Genomic DNA, 10,728 nt, shown 5'->3' on the forward strand with positions numbered 1-10,728 from the left:
ATCATATATGCAAAATATCATTTTACAGTGCTTGTAGGGATCAACAATTTTACAAAGCTGCTCAAAAACACAACTTAATGAAATGCACTTAATTTATATAATAATGACCTTGTTTGTTTTTGCACAATGTAAGATTTGTGTGAGTTTGACATTTCCACTGCTCCAAACCTGCGACAGGTCTCCTGTTGAGGAAACTGGGGCACTGTGTCACACCGTTGCATCACACCCTGAGGGATTATCAAATTTCATCAAACACTCATCTCGGGCCAAGATGGGAGTAACCTGCGCTAAATCTATTGGAAACAATTCTGTTGGAGTGTGTTTTTGGCAGCAAAAGTGGCACTGCAGTAAGTCACGGAGAACATCACTTGAAAAATGTAAAGGGCTATTAAATAAGTAAATGCTACACTCGGGGCAACATGTTTCAAAGTAATGCTTGGGGTGATAATAGTTGATGAATACAAACAGATTTTTTTTTTTTAGAAAATACCTGAAGGCCCTCTTCTACCGGCCTTGTCTTGGGATCGCCCAGGGCCTTCTTTGGTTTCCATCTGAGGCTCTGTGGTCTCATCCTCTGTGGTCTCAGAGTCTGAAATAAAAAAAAGAAGATAGGGGCTGTAAAGTGAGCGAAAGATGGACGGATCCGTCGTGGCTGGACACCCAGGGGAGCGAGCCCGGGCAAAAAGGTGGAAATGATGTGACGTTTTCTTGGCAGCACAGGTTTTGACGGATTCAGAAAAGTATCCCGGACAAGCCCCCGGGGGGAAATAAATGGGTTGAAACTGGAGCATGTGGGGGGAGTTGAATGGAATGTTACAGGAGATCAGATTATGTATGAAAAACTATGAATATGATACTTTTAATCCAATAAAACGACAGTACAAAATTCAAATTTTTTATTCATTTAATTAAAACAACAACTCTAAAGATGATCAAAAATACAACAAAATAAAACAAAATTTTACATCAGCAGGGCATGCAAATGGAGTCAAGGTCTAGGTAGATGGATCCACAGAAAAAAAAAGGAAAAAAAAGAGCTAAATAAATAAATAAAGAAAGGTGGGAAATGATGAAGTTTACCATAGCTTTGCTTTCGGCAGGAGCGGAAAACTTCGCTTCCATAGTGGCAGCAAGAGAGGGCAGACGGGAGAGCACCGTTACTATGGAAACCAGCATCTCTCTCACCCACACGACCAATCCTCTTCGTACCCATTAGTCTAAAAAAAATAAAAAATCAGCAGCCAAACTGTTGGGAGGCTTGACAGATACGTTAACTGGTTAGGGGACCTGTGAAGGAGGACGACAACCACACGACAGGTCGCACCTCATTGTCGTGATAAGAGAGCCAGTAAAAAAAACAAAAACAACAAAAAAAAACAAGGAAATGCATCCGTTTATAACTTTATCGTGAAGGAATCTACTACATAAACTACCCTAGGGGTTAGCTAATATGTGCTTCCTAAGTGCATGAATTTTGCACTGACGTGATCCATCCGAGGGTTTTCTATGCAGCAGAAGCAGCAGTGCCATCACCAAAATACAGCGTTGTGGGGGTGGATGCACAACAACAAAAGCCACTTTTGTTTGAGAGCAGATAAACTCTCAAAAACACACAAATGGTCTGCAGCAAAAAACTTATGAGAGCAGTTCTGACTTTTACTTTTTTTTTTTTTTTTTTTTAAATCCCCCTCCCCAAAAAGAAAAGAAAAGAAAAGAAGACAAGTTCCGGGGCGATAGGGTAAAGAAGAATTGGTGTAAAGCTCACACCGACAACACACCATGGGTAAATCTGCCAAATGTCCGCGTGGAATTCCCAGTTCTCTGCAACGAGACACAAGAGGAGAATGCGTTATTTAGGAGGATCACAGACAGAGAAGGTTCTGCTTGATGCTACGTTCATGCTACATTTAGTGGTGTTCAAATCGGACAAATCTGCCACCTTACAGTTGGAAAAGGAATGATACGAAATGTCCGAATCTTCTGAATCTTGCTCCAAGGCAAATGAAAGACTTGGTGTCGTACAATTCTCTTATTAATTTTGCTCCTTTTGAAAGGACGCTATCCACACATCACTACCGATTGGTCACACTTCAGCTGTTTTACGCTAAAAAGTCAGAAGTACGGATTAGAACGGTGTTGTAAATTCCCCCAGAACTGATAGTCTTAAATGGTAATTTGTTCAGGCAACTCGATGGACACCTTAGGGGTCCTAGTTCGTCCATATTGGAAAACGGGCGTTTATATTGAAGCTAGCTTTTAGAGTCAGTGGAGTGTTTGTGGTGAAGTAAGTTCACACTTTAAACCTTCAGGTCTTTGTGTATTTTGTTAAGTTGTGTGACTATAATTACAAGTTATTTTGTGGAGAAAATGAGACGCTGGTTGTGCCCGAATTCTCCCCCAATCACTATATAGTGCATTCGCCATTTTTTCGTGCTGTCCGAATCTACTAATTCCAAAATTGAGTACACTCAAAATTTCCCAGAAGTCTTTGCGAAAAACAAGCGTACATCAATGCTTACTAAATTAGCAGATATAGACCACAATGCATTGCGGTTGAACAATTTAGAACAAAAAAACGTGTTTGAATGTAATATTTGACTCTATATAACTCTCTATATATGCACTATATAGGGATTAGAGGGGAATTCGGACACAACCTTAGATTCAGACACCACTACAAATTCAGCGGAATAATACTGGTGTCTTATCATTTCGGCCAGGCACAGACAAATAATTTCTTCTAAATGATTACATTTTTAAACGGTTGGCAGTTACGCTTATTAAAAGGGACGCCATCCATACATCACTACCAAATTCGAGTACATGATTGGTCACAGTTCCCCTTTGTCGCAATTTAGCGCCAAGACGTTCAACTGGTGCGATCAACAAACTCTCGTTTTGTTCATAGAGCTTGTTTGTACATAGGTCTTTAAAACTTGACTAGCAACTCATGAACGCAGAAGTCCTCAATGGGCGTTTACATACTGTACATTAAAGTAGTGCTGTGCGATATGACAAAACATGTCTTCTATCTATAGATCCTTCCATATGTTCTATTTGCTTATTTTTGCTACTGAATATTTGTAAAAAAAAAAAGTGTTTTTCTACTAAGAAACTTGAAACTGTTGTTTCTCATTTGTGACATGTTACTTGAAAAAAATAGTAAGTAAGGACATTTTTGTCAATTTTTTTCAGAAAATATACTTCATTGCAATATATATCGTTATCGCGATATATATCTTTATTGCAATATATATCATTATTGCCATATAAATAATTATTGCAATATATATCATTATTGCGATATATATAATTATTGTGATATAAATAATTATTGCAATATACATCATTATTGCGATATATATCATTATTGCAAAATATATCATTATTGAGATATATATCATTATTGCGATCTAAATCATTATTGCTATATAAATCATTATTGCGATATATATCATTATTGCGATTTATATCATTATTGCGATATATATCATTATTGCAATATATATCATTATTGCCATATAAATTATTATTGCTATATAAATCATTATTGCAAAATATATCAATACTGCGAAATATATCATTATTGCAAAATATATCATTATTGCGATATATATCATTATTGCGATATATATCATTATTGGTATATAAATCATTATTGCCATATATATCATTATTGCTATATAAATCATTATTGCCATATATATCATTATTTCTATATAAATCATTATTGCGATATATATCATTATTGCGATTTATATCATTACTGCGATATATATTATTATTGCGAAATATATCATTATTGCGATATACAATTACTTATGTCATGATATACAAGTTTTTTCATACTGCCCAGCTCTAATTGAAAGTGTGTAGCATAACTGTACCTACACCTGCGTTCAAGAACGCACTGTAAGCAGAATGCCTGTTTTGTAAATAAACCTTAAAATTTGTGTTGACGTGTGTTAACTTTTCATCGAAAGTGGGCGCTTAAAGGCAAGTTGGCGTGACGGTCTGGCAGTCACGTTTGGAAAGAAGCCAAATATTTCACCCCAAACACGACTTTTTAACCTGATTTCCCATGATTCACTGCTTCCTTTTTGCGTCCGGGAGCAGATCTTTTTAGGTTTCTTCATCAGCAAATCCACTCCAGCTCTAATGAGATGCATTCGTTTCAGGGGTTTAACGGCGAGCGCCGAGTCTGAAGTGATAAATGCGTCTGACGAAGATTGGGAGAAGAAGTCATAAAGCCGCTTCCTGGATGATCTGTCACCGCCGAGAAGAGCTCCTCCGAATGACTCACGGCTTTGCAGCGGAGGAGAAAAAAAAAGCAAAAGTGGCAAAAATGAATCTTTTTTTTTTTTTGTCTAACCCGCTTCCAATCGCTTGATGTTCCTCTGTCAGCCGGTTTGATTAGAGACCACTAGAAGCTTCTATTCATGTAGTGATCCCCTCCTCCCCTTTGTTTAGCCTTCAAAAGACAGTCATATCAGCAAACCCCAGCTTCAATTTGGCAAAGACTCTTATGGAATATTCAGCTTTATTTGCACAAATCTGCTGCTAGAAGCCAGAAAAAAAAATCTTTAGGGTTTGATATTGATTCAGAATTGAAACAAAAAAACAGGCATTGTGGGGAAATAGATTATTTTTTTGAGTTGCTGCCCTGATTCCTGTGCCTCCATGGAGTGTAGCCTACTGACACACTTTCCATCTGCCCCAAATTTGGGAAAAAACCTTCCAAATGTGTGACCTATTAGTGTTTTTGTTAGCATTAGATCCAGAAAAAAGATAATTTCTTTTTTACATTAATTTATCTCATTTTTATGATGTTTAGACACAGAAAATGATGTTTATGTGCATTTTAATTTAATTTAATTGTAAATATAGTGGGTGTGGTTTATCTTTTGCAATATTTTGTTAAAAAAACGAAAGTAAATTTGGGTAAACTTACCTGAAATCTCTTCTTGGACCAGATTTTCTTCATCTTCTGGCTCCCGTCAAGTGAGGATGATTACCTGTGGCGTGAACTCACGAAAACATCCCTCCGAGCCGGCGGTTAAAAAATCAAATAAATAGAAAAACACATCCCAGGGTGTGGTGTGGAGAGCAGCGAGACGGAGGAAGTCGGGATTGGGCTCCCCCTTTTTTTGTTGTTTTTTGTTGTTTTTTTTCCACGCGTGGGTGTGTTTACGCTCCGGTCTGGCGGCAAAACGGGGTGGGGGGAGAGAGGAGGAGGAGGATGGAGGGGCGAGCGGCGAATGCAAATGAAGCCAGGTGTCTTTGTGTCTGAAGAGCGTCCCTCGCTGACGTCGAGGCTTGCCTCCCGAGGCGCCGGTCCTCCAGCCGGTGGGTTTTTTTTTTTTTTTTTTGTCCCTGCCTCCCTTTTCTTGCCCTTTCCGTCTCAGTTGAACGCGCTCTCAAAAACAAGGAGAGATAGAGGGGTGGGTGGATGGTTTTAAGCAAGAGGGGGCGTGTGTGTGTGGAGCCTTGATTGCGGTGATGACAGAGGAGAATGAGAGGAGGAGGAAGCTGGAAAACATCTCTCTTCAGGAGCGTGTTGACTCATGAAAAAGGACAAAAGAGGGGAAGATCAGAGGGAAGAATGAGTTATACCCTCCGCTGATCCTCTAAATGCATTCTCCCCATAAGCCATCAATTATTTATCTGCTATATTTTGTTTATAAGCAGCTTCTGGTCTGGAACCTCACATGGATTAAAACGCCAAAAACGCTGTAATTGGAAACCTTAATTAAGTTCCCAGAGCGGCATCGCCTCCCTGGTATCGAATGCCCCCCATCATTTAAGTGTTGAAAGGTGAAAAAAAAAAAAGAAATTGAACCAAAGGCGAAAATGAATCACTTCAAAGGAAACATCTAGAGGTTTTGAGAGGGTGCGTGACCCTAATCCAACTTGTTTGGTAGAAGCAGACTTGACTGTAAATGAAGTACAGCCTATCACGTTTCATCCCAGACAACAATCGTTCTTGATTTATTTTCAGTCACCTGGATGATAATCTTTAATTTCCTACAGACTCTTGCAATAATCCACCTGTAATTGCAGTTATTTTTTTTTCCTGCTTTGGAGTTTTGCTAGCATTTCTGCTACATGCTAGCTGTTTTGTCAAATTCAGGCTTTTTTAAAAAGTTTTTTTAGACTGTTTTGGAGTTAGGTTAATATTTACACCCTAGCTTGTTTGGCTAATTTAGGCTTTTTTCAGTTTTTTAGGCTATTTTTGAGTTAGGCTAATATTACAGCGACATGCTAGCTGTTTTAGCTAACCTAAGTTTTTTTAGGATAATTTCTGTTTAGCTAATATCTTAGCTACATGCTAGCTGTTTGGGCTAATTAAGGCTTTTTAAAAAAGTTTTTTAGGCCATTTTGGCTTGTAGCTAATATCTCAGCTACGTGCAAGCTGTTTTGGCTAATTCAGGCTTTTTTTTAAACATTTTTAGGCTGGTTTGGATTTAGACAAATATTTATATGCCAGCTTTCTTTGCTAATTTAGGCTTTTTAAGTTTTTTAGTAAATTTTTGAGTTAGGCTAATATTTCAGCAACATGCTAGCTGTTTTAGCTAACCTAATTTTCTTTGCTGTTATTTTTAGGCTAATTTGTTATTTAGCTTATATTTTTTAGCTACATGCTAGCTGTTTTGGCTAATTCAGGCTTTATTTACGTTTTTGAGGCTGTTTTGGATTTAGGCTAATATTTACATGCTAGCTTTTTTGGTTAATTTAGGCTTTTTCAAGTTTTTTAGGAAATTTGTGACTTAGGCTAATATTTCAGTGACATGCTAGCTGTTTTAGCTAGCCTAAGTTTTTTTTTTTTTGCTGTTTTTTTTTTTTTAGGCTAATTTGATATTTAGCTGATATTTTAGCTCCATGCTAGCTATTCTGTCTGATTTAGGCTTTTTTAAAAAGTTGTTTAGGCCATTTTGGCAAGTAGCTAATATTTCCGCAACATGCTAGCTGTTTTAGCCAGCCTAAGTTTTTTTTTTTCTTTGTTAGGCTAATTTAAAATTTGGCTAGTATTTTAGCAAGATGCTAGCTGTTTTGGCAAACTTAAGCTTTTTATATAGACGTTTTTAGGCTACTTTAGCATTTAGCTTATATTTCAGCTACATGCTAGCTGTTTTGGTTAATTTAGTCTTTTTTTTAAGTTTTTTAGGTTGTTTTGGATTTAGGCTGAAGTTAGGCTAATATTTACATGCTAGCTGTTTTTGCTAATTTAGGCTTTTTCAGTTTTCTAGGCTATTTTGGAGTTAGGCTAATATTTTATCTGGCTCATTTTTATTTTTATCAGCTTTAGCATTTTTAGCTATCAGTTTTAGCATCTTTCAGCTATCAGGACTAGCATCTTCTGCGGCCAAATTGAGCTTATCACAGGTAATTCTATAAATCTAGTTCATAAAAATGTTAAAAAGTTGCATTTTTAAAGTTTTAAAAATTTAGTTTCACTTTGTCCAATAAATGTTTATCCTGTCCTGCACACGACCTGTGGTGTTTTTTTGGGTTATTCCCCTTGTGCAATTGAGTTTGACACCCCTATTCTTAACTATTCAACACAGGACATGTCGCCAAAGATGCCAAAATAATTTCATTATGATAAATCAGCTACTATAAATGAAAATTGGACTGAGTGACCACACCCCCTTCTTGTTCAAAATAGGAAGTACCTGCTGGTTCCAAGAACCAAAATCCCAAAGACTTCTATTGAAAAATAAACAGCTAATTACTCAGTAATTCTATTTGTCAGAATAACCATCTAAGGTATTCCAATTTCTAAAGTGACCAATCAGATGCCTCGGTGAAAGCATGTGGTGCCCGCTGGCCCCCACCTCGAATGTTTGATTGACAGATTTTCCCAAGCCGCTTTCAGTGTGCACAAGCTCACTCAGGATTGACGACAGCAGTTGCCATAGAAACGTTGACTCAGACCAACTTAGACCAAATGGGTCAGAATGGCGGAAACCGTATTGTAGAAAATGCTGAATGAAATGGTTTTGTTTTTCTGGAACCGAAGGTAAGGCATTCACTATGGGTGACGTCACACCCCATCTGTCCAGTTCTCTGTATACAGTCAACAATTTCAAACACTAATGTCGGCAAGAGTAACTTTAGGCTTAATATTTTCCATTCAAATCCACTTGAGGGCGTTGGACATTATCTGTCCAGTCTATGGGCAAACGGAGTCATCTCTATGTGGAAGTAGAGTTACATGTAGCAAAAGGACAACTTTAACTTGCACTTGACTCACTCAAATGTACGTTTGTAGCCTGAATGTCGAGACTAAAGGTGTGTAATGGGTATATGACGATGTAGCCATTAGCAAATCCTCTAAAGGCAATGTTGTCAGAGTGAAAGAACTTCTCTGAGTAATTTAAGATAGGTCATTTGAAGAGCTTCAACAGGACATTTTTACAAAACTTTAGGAGCTTTCTAAAAAAATTTAAGACATTTTAGTGTTACCTTGCTGTATTGTGGTATAACTTTAGCGGTTTTGCCGATTTGCAGATTTTTTTCTGTGCAATTATGCACTTTCCTTACTGCAAACTTAGTCAGGATTTATTTAAATTAGATTTATTAAATGAATAAATTGATGGCTGATGTGCACATAAATATGTTTGCTCAAAGCTATTTCCAGCTTTTGTTTGTGCCAAAAAAAAAATGTCATGAATGCAAAGGCTAAAGAACGATTATGTGGCCCCTTCGAGGTTTTGATCAAACCCAAATGGCTCTTTTACTGTTAAAGGTTGCCGACCCCTGCGTTAGATAAAAAGACTCCTTTTATGGTCCTCCTTTCCACTTTTGATCCATCGTATTACTCTAAAAATAACACCAATTTGTTCTCTCCACTCATAAATGCAACTTCTCTGCACTTGACTGCCGCTTTGCTGAACGGGGTTTTTTCTAGCCTTGTAAAGCCAGGCCCTGTTCCTGTTTATGGCCTTGTAAACACCGAATCAATGTGAGATTTACTCTCGCCGTGAATCAGGAGCTGCTCAGAGAATGCGCATTTCGATGGTGGTCATTAGTTTCTTAGATCATCATTATCACCAGGCAACAAGACCGAAAAAAAAAAAAAAAAAAAGAGAGAAAGCTCTCCTTAATAATAAATCTTCTCCTTGAATAGTCACTTCTTACAATTGGCCTCTCCAAATGTTATTTTTAAAAACCCTATTTCACCCCCACCTGCCTCGCTCTTCCTCCTCCATCCATCACTGGCGAGAGGCATTCAGTCCAGCCTGAAAGTGAGGCGATCAATACCGATGCTTTATGCGTGATATGGGATACACCCCCAAGTAACAGTTCAAACGCCCCCCCGGATCAATAAGCCCATCATGGCCCAAGATTCCACGGACATCATCCAATGGAAAGCCTTGTTATGAAGCTTCTCGCACGCAGCTGTCAAAAGGTTTTTTCTTTGTCTTACTCGCAGAAAGTAAACCAGCTTCAGCCAGTTTCTGGCTGGAGTGTCACAAAACGCCCGCCATTAAGCGAAGATGATTCGATTTCGCCGGTGCGTGTCATTTATCCTCTCTGATTTTGTTTGATGGCTCAGCCAGCCGTGCCTTCTAATGGACCGTCAAACCTACTTATGGTCCTAAAACAAAAGCTGTACAAACAACATCAAATTTGTAATGCAAAACTAATTTCCTGGAAAATCAACAAATGAATATCTTGACCTAGAAAGAAGTTCTGAAGGGGTTAAAATCGGACAGGTGCAATTTGGAACATGCCCGGGTTTAATTAGCTTAAAACAACAAGGGAGCAAGCGGACTTTGCGGAAACCCATTGATTTTGTGACAGGGGCTGCTTTCTGTGGAGCAGCCGTGATGGATGCTTTCCAGGAGCACAGCTTTATCAGCAGAGTCTGGCACGATGTCCCTGAAACGGAGAGCAGACTGTTGCCGTGACGTCACGCTGCGATTGCACCCCCCCCTCCCGGTTCCATTAGGTCCTGGTCTCTTGGAAATAAAAACATGATTTTGTTTTAACGACACTTTTGATTCAAATCATGGTTTCTTCAGAGAACAATTAACTATTTTAACCTTTATATTGGGTTCGGGTCAAAATTGACCCATGTTCATAATTTTGACCCATAAACTGTTTATTTTTACTAAAATTTGTTTTAAACCACATAATAGTAAAGTATGTGCAAAATGGCACATGCAACAACAAAAATATTACAGAGACTTGTTTTCAGGTGTAAAGATGGGTCAAAATTGACCCATGTTCACACTTGAACACGGGTCAATTTTGACCCGAATACTGTTTTTAAATTTTTTTAATTTTACATAAATGATTAAAATGTGTTTCAAATACAATTATAATACATGGACTTGTTTTCGAGTGCGAACATGGGTCAAAGTTGACCCATATTTAATAGATACAATTTATTTTAGCAAATAAGCTGAAGAAAAAAAATATAAAATTTTGTTTCAAACGATACAAAAACTTGTTTTAATTTTGAGCACAAGTAAAAATTGATTCGTGTTCACATTTGAAAATGGGTCAATTTTTACCAGAACACATTTTTTAACTAAAATTTGTCAAAATTTTTTTGTAAGATTTCAATTTTGACCCATGTTTATTAGCTAAAATGCATTAAAATTTGTTTCAAATAATCAATAGTAATACAGAATTTTTTGAGCATGTACATGGGTCAATTTTGACCCATGTTCACGCTTAAAAACGAGTCAATTATTACCTGAACATTTTTTTTTACTA

General features: G+C 37.6%; 1 protein-coding gene across 9 annotated transcripts in view; it reads right to left on the bottom strand.

Annotated features, from left to right (window-relative positions):
• The window catches only part of LOC112156649 (striated muscle enriched protein kinase), a 72,127-nt gene that overhangs the window by 41,543 nt on the left and 19,856 nt on the right, over positions 1 to 10,728 (bottom strand). For 3 of the 9 annotated variants that reach the window (XM_024288899.2, XM_024288900.2, XM_036215862.1), the window contains one exon: positions 491 to 589. In XM_024288899.2, the coding sequence (XP_024144667.1) occupies positions 491 to 589 (99 nt within the window). Of the gene's footprint in view, positions 1 to 490; positions 1,822 to 4,951; positions 6,106 to 10,728 lie in introns of those variants that run through there. The other 6 variants (XM_024288903.2, XM_024288901.2, XM_024288904.2 and 3 more) reach the window with 6 other exon arrangements.

This window comes from Oryzias melastigma, linkage group LG2 (assembly GCF_002922805.2).
Source record: "Oryzias melastigma strain HK-1 linkage group LG2, ASM292280v2, whole genome shotgun sequence".
Classification (NCBI taxonomy): Eukaryota; Metazoa; Chordata; class Actinopteri; order Beloniformes; family Adrianichthyidae; genus Oryzias; species Oryzias melastigma.